General features: G+C 43.2%; 1 protein-coding gene across 2 annotated transcripts; it reads right to left on the bottom strand.

The window, feature by feature from the left end:
- Positions 1-1,324: 1,324 nt before the first annotated feature.
- Positions 1,325-12,382, bottom strand: csnk2a2b (casein kinase 2, alpha prime polypeptide b). 2 transcript variants are annotated; one of them, XM_069715152.1, is made up of 13 exons: positions 11,633-12,382; positions 11,201-11,367; positions 10,690-10,801; positions 8,519-8,620; positions 6,642-6,692; positions 6,366-6,425; positions 6,019-6,102; positions 5,190-5,300; positions 4,952-5,053; positions 3,819-3,919; positions 2,941-3,089; positions 2,773-2,856; positions 1,325-2,145 (listed from the first exon to the last, which is right to left on the bottom strand). In XM_069715152.1, the coding sequence occupies exons 2-12, from the start codon at positions 11,302-11,304 to the stop codon at positions 2,780-2,782; spliced, it is 1,053 nt and encodes a 350-aa protein (XP_069571253.1). In that variant the 5' UTR covers positions 11,305-11,367; positions 11,633-12,382; the 3' UTR covers positions 1,325-2,145; positions 2,773-2,779. The 2 variants fall into 2 exon arrangements, with proteins under 2 accessions (XP_069571253.1, XP_069571252.1); XM_069715151.1 differs by having other exon boundaries at positions 11,201-12,382.
- Between the last annotated feature and the right edge of the window lie 1,104 nt (positions 12,383-13,486).

Here is a 13,486-nt window from a genome sequence, read left to right as displayed (position 1 = left end):
AATTTTGGGGTCTACAAATAAAATTGTGAATAAAATCCATACACTAAGTCTTTATGAGTTATCATCTTTGATAATTTCTGGAAAGAAAGATGCTTCTGTTAAACGTCTTTTAAACTTAACCTCTTTATCCCGAACCTGTTTGTTTTGGAAAATATCCACAAAAAAGAAATTCACTTTTTTTTTTTTACCTTGACAACTGTCAGGCCATAATGTCTCGGAGAGGCACTCACACACCTGCTCAGAGACCTGAGCAGGTGTGTGAGGGGGAGGGGGCAGAAGGGGGAGAGGGGAGGAGGGGGTATATATAGTGTATGCGCATGTGTGTGTGTGTGTGTGTGTGTGTGTGTGTGTGTGTGTGTGTGTGTGTGTGTGTGTGTGTGTGTGTGTGTGTGTGTGTGTGTGTGTGTGCGCGTACCTGAACGTGAGCGAGGAGTCAGGTTGTAGAACAGGAAGCTCGAGCTCTGGTTTCTATACAAGGGAGGAAGCTGATAGCTCAGACCCACAAACAACAACAACAACAACAACAACAACAGGTGACGGTGGTGACCTGTGAAAGAGAGCGATGTTCTACATCATAATCAATAATAATAATTCTTACAACAGGACTTTACAACATTACACAAATGAATCCAACAATTCACAAAAGAGCAACGGCTGGGAGGAAAAAACTGTCTTTTAACAGGAAGAAACCTCCGAATGTGGGAAAGAAAAAGTCCCTTTTAACAGGAATAAAAAGAGACTCCGCCACACGTAGATATTAACGCACTGCTGATTGGTGAACTGTGTATTCCAGTTGTACGCAAACCGTCCTATGAATTACCTGCATTAATAAATGTGCAGCAGGGGGGGCGGAGCCTCACGGTCCGGAGCATCATTTAGGTTGGCAACCGAACCGCTAAGCCGTTGGGTAACTTCCTCATCAGCTGATTGGTCTCCTCCCGTCTCATTACAGCAGCTCAATGTCTTTCTGTCCTGTCATAACACCTCGAGCAGGTGTACTTAACTTCTTTTTCTTACCGTCCACACGTCCTTCGGAAACATTTCAGTCGCGGGTTTTTTTTAGTTTTCAGAGAGAGCGGCAGGACGGGGGGAGGGGGAGGAGGAAGGGGAGTTTGAAAATACAGTCAATTTGAGTTTTTGCCTACTTTGCCTTATTTTTCTTTTTTCTTTTCGGTAAATTGAAAAAAAATCTTTCCTTAAAGTTTCATCATCATCCTTTATTGAAAAAACAAATACGATAAAACTCCATAAATATGATGTCAAAGTCCTCATGTGACACCAGGTACACTTAAAACAAAAAAAAACTCAGTCCGGACACGGGCGGTTCATCTAAATAAAAATCATTTATTTTTCATTAATATTATTATTATTATCATTCTATCTAGAGAGAGTCCACCATGCCACTTTCAGATCTGGAGTAGTGCTAAGACGCCTGTCTGTCTGTCGGGGGAAGAGGACGGGGATGGGGGAGAGAGAGGGGGAGGGGGGAGAGAGGCAGACAGACGGATGGGTCGATCTGATCTGGAGAGGATGACGAGGGGGAGGAAGGGGAAGAGGGGTTGGGGGGGTCGGGTACAGGCTCACACTCCTGTTCATTCTCCATGCTGATGCAAACAAAGAGGGGGGGTGGAGGGGCGATATAAAGGAGGGACAGAGAGGACAAGGAGGGACTGAATTGTCTTTAAAAGTAGTTTTTGTCTTTGTTGACCTACATGAGACCGAGCTGTGGGGGAGGGAGGGTTGGGGGCAGACATCGGTCGAGGGTGGGGGTGGGGGGTGAGAAGTGGGAGAGCAGCTTCAAAGCTCATTGGTCGGGCTGCTGGACAGGGGGACCAGGACAAGCCAATCACAGACTGATACAGAGGAGGAGGGTGTGTGTGTGCTTGCATTGATGTATGTGTGTGTGTGTGTGTGTGTGTGTGTGTGTGTGTGTGTGTGTGTGTGTGTGTGTGTGTGTGTGTGTGTGTGTGTGTGTGTGTGTGTGTGTGTGTGTGTGTGTGTGTGTGTGTGTCCGTATGCACGTTATCTGTGAGTGTGTAACTGGTCAGAGTTACTTTGATCCATTGTCACTGTACACTTGTCAAAGTTACTGTCACAACCGGGTACAAAGTTGAGGTAACAAACATCCTTCTTCTTCTTCCAAGTCTGCGAAAACAAGGACAGAAAAACGACAGAGGATCAATAAAAAAATTAAAAAAATGTAATCACATTTATTTAAGTTTTTTTTCTAAATGAGAGGTGAAAATGTCATTCGAAGAATTTCTGAAAAAAGGAAATTCAACCCTTTTTTTCTGTGGAAAAACTACACATGACAACTAATAATAATAATAATAATAATAATAATAACAATAATAATAGTAATAATAATAAACACCACCTTTCATACAAGAAATACAACTCGGAGCATTTTAAATCAATTCAAATGATTATTCAAAGAAAAGTATTCCTACAGTAAATGTATTTAATATATATATATATTGGCAAAATAAACCTTTATTTTAAATTTAAGTTGTTATATATTACATACGTTTTGGACTTTTATCATTATAATACTTCAAACACGAAAAAAAATCACAAGGTTCATGATCGTGGAATTTCTTTTTCTAGTGGTAAATTATTATTATTTTCTTATCTTATTTAATCCCCTTATTGGTTCTTTATAAGTACTCGTATGGGTTCTACTATATTACTGAGAAAATGTTTTATTTATTTTATTATAATTAAAATAAATAAATTTTTCAAAAAAAAAAATATATATATATATACCCCCACCTGTGTTTCATCGCGCTGTGGTGTTGCCACTGGAAACCATGTTGTTATCGGAGTTGGACAGCGACTGCTCCTTGACTACGGGGTCTGCGGGTACATTAATTCAATTAATTAATTAAAATAAAATATTAAAAAATCGTCCGGCAGACGTCCTGTTATTCGGCAGCTTACAGAAGTAGGGATGCTCCATGGCCTCGGTGGCCGTCAGTCTCTGCTGGTGGTCGTAGCGGAGCAGCTTGTCCAGCAGGTCCAGAGCTTCGGGACTCACCAGGTGCTGATTCTCCGTCTGCACGAACTGTTCCCAGCGCTTCCTGCTCTGCCTGCAGGGGGCGACAAAGACACTTTCGACACCCGGCTCACAAACTGCTGAAATGACTGAACTGGTCGCGGTAAAGATGGTTCTTTTCATCTTTTACGCCGTTTTGATATTTCTCTTATTGAAATGCGGAAGAAGAAAAACATTCTCGTTATTCCTTCGGATGGAAATCAAACCGAGAAACAATTAAAAACGGTAATAAAATGACCTTTTAAGGAACTCCGTTTTTTTCCTGCCTGTGTTTTCCACCCCAGGAACCAGGTCTTGATTTAGTTCCTGGGAGATTATTTGACTCCCTGTTTGAGGAAGAAGTACTTTCTTGAACCTTTCAGCTCAGACGACGACTTCATGACCGTTGAGCTCATTATCGTCATTAAACTACGGGCGGTTTTTGACCGCTAGCGATGCTACGAAGCGATATTTTGGTGCCCCGAATTCTTTTAAATATTTCATGTTCCTCTAGAATAATATTGTACATGCAGGAAGAAGCTGATACACCGAGAAGTTTAAAAAAAACATCAGACGGAGGCAAAGCAAAAAAAAACAAAAAAAACTGGATGTGAGCGATGTTGTTTTAAAACTGAAAAGCAAATAAATTCTGTAAATGTTTAATGAGCGGAGGCTTCGAGGATAAAAGTTCGACTTGGTGCCTCTGAGAGTCTGAAATCGTGTGAAGCCATAAAAAAACCCCAAAACAAACATCCCCCTTCCTTCCCGCGGCGTGAAGACTTACTGTCCCAGCAGGTCTTTGAAGCGCGGGTCCAGTTCGATGTGGTATTTACGCAAGTAGCCGAACAGCTCGTCCGTCCCCAGGACTTTGGCAATTCGTACCAGCTGTAAAAAACACAACTCATTCAAAACTGGCGTTTCAGATTCATAAAGCTTCCTCGAAAACAAAGAGTTCCTATCGGTGACGAAAATCGAAGAAAATGCGTCGAATTTCTGCGTTTTCTGGGAATTTGTCCTTAAAGTTAAAAGTAGATTCTTGTTAAAAGAAAAAAGAAAAAAAAAAGCGACTTGTGGACGGCGGAAAATTGCGGAAGTGCAGCGAATTATTCTTCGGACTCTGAATGAAAGCGAGTTAAAGCAACGCGGCCGATTATATCGTGCAGAGATGACGTTCGTGGTCGAGCTCAATAAGAGACGATGAAACGATAGCACGGAAAATAAAAGCGATCGCAGCACAAAGATATTTAGCAACTGGCAAAAATCAGCGACAAACAAAAACGCTGCTTTTAGCCTCATTTTGTGGGATGCAGTTTCCTTAAGTTTCCACCAGATGTCACTGTTCGTTCTGTGTTTATCAACCGACCGATCGCATCTTTTTAAGAGGATCGAGTAGATCGAGAAAGATAAAAGTTTCGGTCCTTTCGTTACTCATTCTGAGAAGTTTCCTAAAAATAAAATAAAGTGAAAGTTAGAAACTCTCCGAGAGGATTCGGAGAGTCTTTGTGAATATGGACGCTGACTTTTCTTTTGTTTTACATCTTTGTACTGGAACCAACCAGGTCTTCGTAAACTACCTGGGAGATTATTTGACATAAAAAAAAAACTTTTTAAGCGGTCAAGCTAGCCGCCCCGAGGATTTTATGTGCACGACTATTCACGGTGTTACGACACGGGTGGTGTGGGCGGAGTCAAACGAAACTCTTAGAAGTGAACCAGTCTGTAATTTTATCTCGTAAATCGTAAGCCCTCTTAACAACAACAATAAAAAGGTACAGAAGTCTTTACGTAACTTAATGGTTAAAATTTTGCGTTTTTTTCGAACTGCATTGTGAACGGGAAGTTCGGCGGTGCTCAATGTGGGCGGAGTCAAAACCAGCACGTGGGGGGGAGGAAGAGGAGGGAGGAGGGGGGAGGTACCTGGTCGTAATTGTCTTGTCCGTGGAAGAAGGGCTCTTTCTGAAAGATCATACTGGCCAGCATGCAGCCGAGGCTCCACATGTCTAGACTGTAGTCGTACATCTGCAACACAAAAATACCAACAACGGTGAGAATCAGCGGCGCGACGACAAGCTGAACTCATCTGGGTTCAGGCGTGTGTGTGTGTGTGTGTGTGTGTGTGTGTGTGTGTGTGTGTGTGTGTGTGTGTGTGTGTTACCTGGTAGTCCACCAGAAGCTCGGGGCCCTTGAAGTATCGCGACGCCACTCTGACGTTGTACTCCTGCGACGGGTGGTAGAACTCCGCCAAACCCCAGTCTATAAGTCGTAGCTATGGAAACAGACGGTATGACATCATTCAGCTTCACACTCACTTTTTTATTTATTTATTTATTTTAATATATAACGCCAGCTGCTAAAACATCCTCAGCTGTGTCCTCAGGTCACCTACCCCCCTCCTTTCCCTCTGGGTTTGATATCTGTTGTATTCAGTAAGGGTTTTAAAGTTCACATCTGTGTCGATCTGCTGCCCCCTGCTGGACATAAATTTTAACTTCTATTTTCTCTTTTGAAATGATAAAATAAAAGTGCACGGTTAAATCTGACTTTTCAACAGCTTTTGAATGTTTCCTCTTGAACTGAAAGTGTTTGATTAACACTCAAAACTCAAACATCCACAGCAATTTGGTACCGAATGACGAGATTTTTATTTTTCAACACTTGACGGTATCGAAGCGGTTCGGTTTCTGACGTAAAAGTTTATTGACATGTTAGGAGTCAATAAACGCTTTGGTGAACTGGTTTCATTGTTCTGCAGCAAGAAGCACATCTATTTAGATGGGAAGTTACATCTGCTGTTATTTTAAGGCTCTCACACGTGGACTTCCTTTTAAAAGATGGCAGAAGAAATATAATGTGTGTGTGTGTGTGTGTGTGTGTGTGTGTGTGTGTGTGTGTGTGTGTGTGTGTGTGTGTGTGTGTGTGTGTGTGTGTGTGTGTGTGTGTGTGTGTGTGTGTGTGTAAAGAAGACTATATAGGGCACCACCTACCTTTCTCAACTGGTGGTCGATCATCACATTGTGGGGTTTGACGTCACGATGCATGATTCCCATACTGTGACAGTAGTCCAGAGCCTGGCACACACACACACACACACACACACACACACACACACACACACACACACACACACACTCATTAGATCCAACTAAGATGCAAAACTCAGAAGTCTTTTTTTTTTTTTTTTATTCCTGGGAGTATCGCCAGAAACGGGAGTGAGTGGGAGAATTTTTTTATCTCTCTCTCTCTCACACACACACACACACACACACACACACACACACACACACACACACACACACACACAGCACTATGCAGCGTTAGAAACCAGCCTCACCTTCAGTAGTTCGTACATGTAGAAACGGATGTCGTAATCTGTCAACTTCTGGTACAACTCCTGCAGGGACGGGAAAACACACACACACACACACACACACACACACACACACACACACACACACACACACACACACACACACACACACACACACACACACACAGAAAGAAACTGTGTCAGGATCTGCTGGCATCTTCACTGGATGTAAAAACTCACGGGGGAGCTGACGATGATGATGATGATGATGAAGAGCCTTCACGCCGGATTGTATCGTACCTTGAAGTCTGTGTTGTTGATGCATTCGAAGACGAGCGCCGGAGTTCTGGACTGCACGGAGAGAAAGGAAGATGTGGTCAGACAAAAAAAACACAAAACAGGCCCCCTCTAGTGGCCGTCGGTGGTATTACAGCTCAAGGCAACTTCTGCATCGGCCTCATTTCTACGAACACTTTTTATGTGGTTGCCGCTTGGTTAAAGTCCGGTCAAGCTAGTCGCCTCTAGGATTTATAAGTGCGCGACCGTCCGTGGTGTTACGACAGAAAAAGGACCAATAAAAACAGAGTTTCCGCTAAATGGGTTCACATTCAATAGTAAATTAGTAAAAACAACATTATATTGCATATTATATGAAATTCAATTCCAGATCTATTGCCATTGAGCACGTTCCAAGTGTACAGTTGACCAATCAGATCTCTGAACTACTTGGTGTATAATAAGTGATTCGACCCCACCAGGAACCTCGCTGGACCCAAACCCGACACTCAGTAGGACCATCTGCATCACTGCTGCTTGATTTCAAGTTTAAAGAAAAACAAAAAAACCTGCAGATATAACGATACATTTTTGTTTACAGGAACAAACAAACAGAGAAGAAACCCTGCAGGGGTTCCCGCTGCTGCACCCAAACGCGTCCTGGATTAGTCAGAGTACTTCCATGGTCTAAAAATAGTCCGTCTTTCCTGTTTTTTTTTATGTTTTGCAGCACAGAAAAAAATTAAAAGTTTGTGTCTTTCACACAGGATGGATAGAAACACAGAAGAAGAGCGTTTGGATTATTTAATTAAACTTCTGACTCCAGATTATTCAAACTCCAAGAGTTAAAATGTTTGTTTGTCCGACACGCCAGCAGCAAAGCTCCATCGTGACGTCCGCAATCACACAGAGAGATTTCCCACAACTGATTACGTCATTTTCCAACAACCACCATCACTCCTCTACTTTCCAGGATTTCTTTACAGTCAACACAGACTCGAGAGCTTTCACTTGACTTTAAAGGGCCTCCTTTGGAGGTTTTGACCACTAGGAGCGCTAACAGGTCTTTTTACACACCGACAAAATTAACAACATAAAAATACTAAACTCCAAATATTTCGTATCAAAACTGCTCACGCTGGCAGTGAGGCAGATTTGCGTTAAAAAAAAAAAGAGGCTTGAGTAGATGCAGAAAAATTATGCATTCAACATCAACAAAAAGCTTTTTCGCCACGTAACATTAGCGTTATGTGTAAAAGTATTTATGACAAAAAAAAGTACTTTCGGAAAAATATATTGACGTGCAAATTGTACAAAAAAAAAAAAGCAAGTTTTTATGGGCGGGTTCTCGATTTATTTGTTTTCTTACACAAACACAAAACATAAAAACATAAAAAAACGCTTTTCTGCCTCATTTCGCACAATCACGCCGGTCAAGAGTCAGTAACGCAAGAAACGCTTCGCTCATGAGAAAAGCTGCGAAAAACCGCTAGCAAGCTCAAATACCAACAATTTTTTTTTTAAATCTGCTTTGTAAATGCTTTACGAGGAAGTTACACACAAAATATATACAGAATATGAAAAAAAATACAACCTTTAAAAAGTCAATCCCAGTTAAATTCTCTATTTACTTAAGACACAATTTATTTATTTTTTTGCGTTTAGTTGCTGGAGTGATATAAAAGGTCAGACTGGAGCGTTCCTAATTTAAACACCATTAAAACAAACACACAGCGATTAATTATTCACAATACTGTCAACGGGAGTCACGTCCTTCCCAAGAGAAAATCAGGGCACCAGATAAAGTAGAAAAAAAATTAAAAATTGTGCTCTAATTTAACCCAATAATGTTTTTCTATACATTTTTCACACTTTAAAAACCCCGTCATGAGCGCGCCTACCACCGGGTCTTTGACTGTGTCCACCAGACGGATGATGTTGGTGCCTCCTCGCAGGTTCTCCAGGATCTTGATCTCTCGCTTGATCTTCTTCTTCTTGACCGGCTGAAAAAAAGACAAAATCAAAAATCACATCCAGGCGTCACCTCGTTGAGCATCAATGTTTACATGTAAATAAGTGACGGGTAACACCTGCTTAGAGGTCTTTTCTTTTAGCTATTTCTGTTATATGCAGTTTGCTTATTATCACAGGATGTGATTATGTATGACTTTTATTTTTTCTTTTCGGTAAAAGCGAGATTTTATTTCCCCTCAACTTGCAGTTTTTTCTTCAATTATCACAATTTTCACCAAAAATCCCTTAAAAAACAACAACAACAACAACGTTCAGAGCACTTTTCGAAAAAGAAAAACACTGTAAAAAATCAAGAACTTTTTGAGCCCAACGATCACCAAGGAGAACCAAGAGAGACAAAAATACAGATTTAACAAACAAAAATCACATCTGGGCGTCTCCTCTTTCAGCATCAACGTTTACAGGTAAATAAGTGACAGGTAACACCTGGTTCAAGGTCATTTTGACGATGATACTGACGGCAGCGAACTGAAAAGAAAAATCGCTGCCAGCTCTTTAAAAGACGCCCAAAATGACTCGGATACGTTAATGATGTCTTGAACATCGGCAGCAGGTGGAGTCACCTCAGCTTCACCCGGCAACGATCGAGGAGACGGCAATTAAGCCAATCAACCGGTTTCCGGGAACTAACCCTCGCTTCAGATCGCAAGCTCCGCCCACTTTGTGAACCCTTGCTTGGGAGTGCAAGCTCCGCCCACTTCGTTAAGACGCCGACATATATAGCTTCGCTTCAGTGAATAGTTCAAAGCACACGTTCACTATTACGATTGCGTACTCGTTTATGATTTACGTGTTGGTCTTTTGCTGTGTTTCTTATGTCTCTATACGTCCTCGTCCTGCTGGCAGCAGCCGTTTTAATCTTCCTCCGGGATTTACAGAGCAGCAGGAGGTTTAGTCGCTGGCTTAACGGCACGGCTGCAATTAGCTCCAGATCAGCAATTACAGACTGACCCGGAGCCACCGCGATTGGTCCGCTGATCGGTTTGGTTAATAGAGCAGAAAGGCCAGGAAATAAATAAATAAATAAATAAAATGGGACCGTTTCGGGTTGTTAAATGTGACAGTATTTTTTTTTTTTTTTTAAATCTCAATAAAACAAAATATTCAAAGGCTTTTAATTTCTTTTTTGAAATAAAGTTCAGCTCAGGTTCAATCAGAAAGACAATATTTTAGCCTCAGTTTTATTCACGACTCTCTCTGCTTCGACCAATCACCTGATAATGATTGTTTTCTGTAAACCAATCAGATTTCAGCATGATCTGAACCGGCCAATCGTCAAACAATCCAACTTTAAAATCTGTTTTTTTCCCCACTCTTCTGCATTCAGCTGGTATTTCAAACCATTCACCTCCCGTCTTTATCACAGTCTACGGCTCATCACATCATCATCATCATCATCATCACCATCATCATCATCATCACCTGTAGGTCTCCCCATCACATGGAGGAAATTCTCGATAATGTTCGTCACTTTTTCACAAGAAATCCTTCAGACTTTTTTTTCTCCAATAATTTTGCATCTATTTTAAACGCATAAAGTCACTCCGAGTTTCATCAGCGGTTGTTGAATTATTTACAAAATAATTAGCAACTATTTTCACTATAATTGATAAATCTATTGATTTATATTTTTTTTGCTCTGCAGCTGTTTTCAAACTCTTATTAAAACCTACTTTTATTTAAATGATTTTTTTCCAAACTGATTATATTTGTAGTTAATTGTTAAATATTTCCTTTTAATTCTTCTTTCATATTTGTAACATTTATTGCATGTAGGTGCTCTACACATCAAAGCTATTATTATTTGTTTAATGATTAAGAAAATAGTGTAAAATATCCATCCAAATTTACTAGAGCCCAACGTGGCATCTTGAAATTGTTTATTTTGTTGGACCGAAACACCAAAACACTCAAGTTTGCCGTCACACGAGACAAAGAAAAGTAAGAGTCAAGAATGTTTTTGGCATTTTTTTTTTTTTCCTCGATATCTTCACGTTACCACGAACGCACGAATCCCGGAGAGCTGCGTCTCGCTCACCTTCAGGATCTTGACCACCACCTTCTCATTGTTGGTGATGTTGATAGCCTCGAACACTTCGCTGTACTTCCCTCGGCCCAGCTTCCTGACCAGCTGGTAGTCCTCCTGGTTGCTATGGGGACAGACAGGAAAAACAGTGGCCGCACGCGAGTGTGACTTTGTGTGAGAAGAAGAAAAAAATATATATTTCCAGGCTTTTTTTTTTCTTCTTCTTCTTCTTCTTCTTTCAGCGTGCAATTAAAAGTCGGCCTGAGAGCTGCTGCTGTTGTTTGAGTGTTCCCGTCATGAGACCCGACAGAGAGTTCTGGTTCTGGTTCTGGAGGAGAGGATGTTATTTATGGGGACAAGAGATGGAGGTGAGGACAGCAAGCTGGTTAAGCTGTCCCACCACGGTGTCCTCACACCCTCCACAGCTACACCACAACAGACGTCCATCTGCCCTCTCCTCCGGTATCTGCTGCGGCCTCCATTAAACATGCATTTAATTAGTAAATCAGAAAATGTCACTCACTTCCAGTTGGGTACGTGGGCCTCGTAGTCCCAGTACTCCCGGGTCTTCAGCGTGTTGACGTCTGCGTACACACGGGACTTGCTACCGGCCACCGGACCCGGCATGGCGAGACCCGTGGCTCGGGCGCCGTGGGGCGGGTGTCAAACGGAGATCTGATGACGGACCAACTGGAGGAGGGGATGGGGGGGGATTGATGGAGGAGGGGGTGGGGGTGTGTGTTTGGGGAGGGAGGGAGGGGGGGTTGTAGGGGATGATTTTTTTTTTTTTTTTTTTTGCTGTGTGTGGGTGTGCAAAGTGGAGCAGGCCAGCCAGCCAGCTAGCAGAGGTACAAAAATAATAATAATAAAAAAAAAAAAGCAACCAGAGTGACAAAAAAAACAAAAACAAAACACAAAAAACCAACAACCGGGATGAAGACCAGATATGTCCCACCGGGGAGGGGGGCGGGCTCGGTGCAGTCAGTGCCCGCCGAGCAGCGCTCCTCAGTCGGATTGTCAGAAGCAGCGGAGTCGGTGGTCTCAGCTGGAGCTCGATCGGAACCGGGACGACGAGATTAAACAGGAGGGCCGGGGAGGCATCGGGGTGTTGAGGTAGAAGAACAAACTGGACCCCTTAAATCACAAAAAGGCCACAAGAACAAAAAAAAAAAAAAAAAAAAAAGGGGGGCTGAAGATTTAAATATCACGGGTTAAACCTCCGGGGCTAACGGTGCTCTCTCTCTCTGCGGGCCCCAAATCCGAGAGGGGGAGACGGGCGGGCTTCCTGCGCTTCAGACGATGGACGGTGGAGGAGGGGGAGGGAGCCGGGGGGGGGGGGGGGGGGTGCCCTCGGTGGTCCAGAGTTAGCTATCAATCAGCTGTTGATGTTGATGGATCGGTAGCCTGGAAGGGGGGAGGGGGAGGGGGGTGGGGAGGTCGAGCGGGGGGGGAGGAGGAAGGGGGAGCGGGGGGAGGAGGGGGGGGGGGGGAAGTAGCAGAGAGATCGATGTTGTTAGCTGACGTTAGCTCGCGATGCTACCTCAGCGCGGAGATGTCGCACCGACGGGGAGCGCTCGGCGCCGTGCACCACCATCGGCGGAGCCCGCGTCATGTGCAGCCGGCTCGGGCTGTGCTGTGGAGGCGGGAGGTGGTGGCGGCGGCGGCGGCGGCGGCGGTGGTGGTGGGGGAGGGGGAGGAGGAGGAGGAGGAGGAGGAGGCGGTTTCTTCTGCAGCCGACGGACCTCCCCGGTCGAGAGCGCAGGCGACGGGAAGCGGATGGCGATTGAAGAGGCGCAAAGAGAGCCGCCCGGATGTGAAAGCCCAGCTGGGGCTGGAGGGGGGGGCTGAGGGGGGGGTGAAAGATGAGGAGTGCGACCTTTCGAGCGGGCAGCTGGGACAACAGCGCCCCCTGGCGGCCAGGGTGTTTGACGTCAAACTATTCAGAATAATTGTGTGGTAAATTAAACCAAACAATTCAGATTTAAGGACAGCAGCATCCTAATAAACAATGTTGTTGTTTTTTTTATTTCTATAACATTTCTATATGTGATTAAAAAAAAAAAAAAAAATCAGATTAAAAGTGTTTTAGTATGCTTCAAGGACGTATTTTCAAAATAAATCCCCACAAACAAACACCGCCGCTGGATTTCTCGCTCAAATAACTTCACGACTCGCGGGAGGTTTAGAAATGAAAAAAGTTTTTTTATTTTTTATTTTTTTATTCGTTAGTGCTGTGTGTAATCGAATGCTACATACATACAGATAAATCTTGATGTACACGTACTGTACGTCGCCACAACGTTTTTTTTTTTTTTTTTTTTCTCTTTTCAAAAGGTTTTGTTTTCAACATCGTTCACATAAACTACAGTACAATTTTGAAGAAAAAAAAATAAAAATAAAAAAGCTATAGGAGGAGGGGAACAGTGCTGAGGAGGAGGAAGGAGGAGGAAGAGGAGCACCAGTTCCCAGGGACAGAAACACAGGAACTAACACAGCAAGCATGCAGAGAGCAAGAGACACCAGGGTCTGACGGGGTTCATTCATCTGAACTGAAGAAGGGGGAAATAGAGGATGGCGGGTGAACTGGTGCGGTTCTCGGACTTCTTTTTAAAACCTCCGGACGGCGGATTTATTTCATTTGTGCTTATAGAGGCGGGAGACTTTCTTCTTTTTTATATATATAAACCAGGAAGTGATGAGTGACTTTGACCTCCCTTTGACCTGCAGGTTTCCTCGCTGCAGACCTGCGCAGTGGAGTTATTCTTTGGCTTTGAACATAACATTTGTATTATTATACTTTGCTGTCAGC

This window comes from Brachyistius frenatus, unplaced genomic scaffold, assembly GCF_029030835.1.
Source record: "Brachyistius frenatus isolate BFR_SWC_R1_liver_20210118 unplaced genomic scaffold, ASM2903083v1 Contig_139, whole genome shotgun sequence".
Taxonomy (NCBI): Eukaryota; Metazoa; Chordata; class Actinopteri; family Embiotocidae; genus Brachyistius; species Brachyistius frenatus.
The sequence above is the reverse complement of the archived record's forward strand: the minus strand, read 5'-3'. Positions and strand labels throughout refer to the sequence as shown.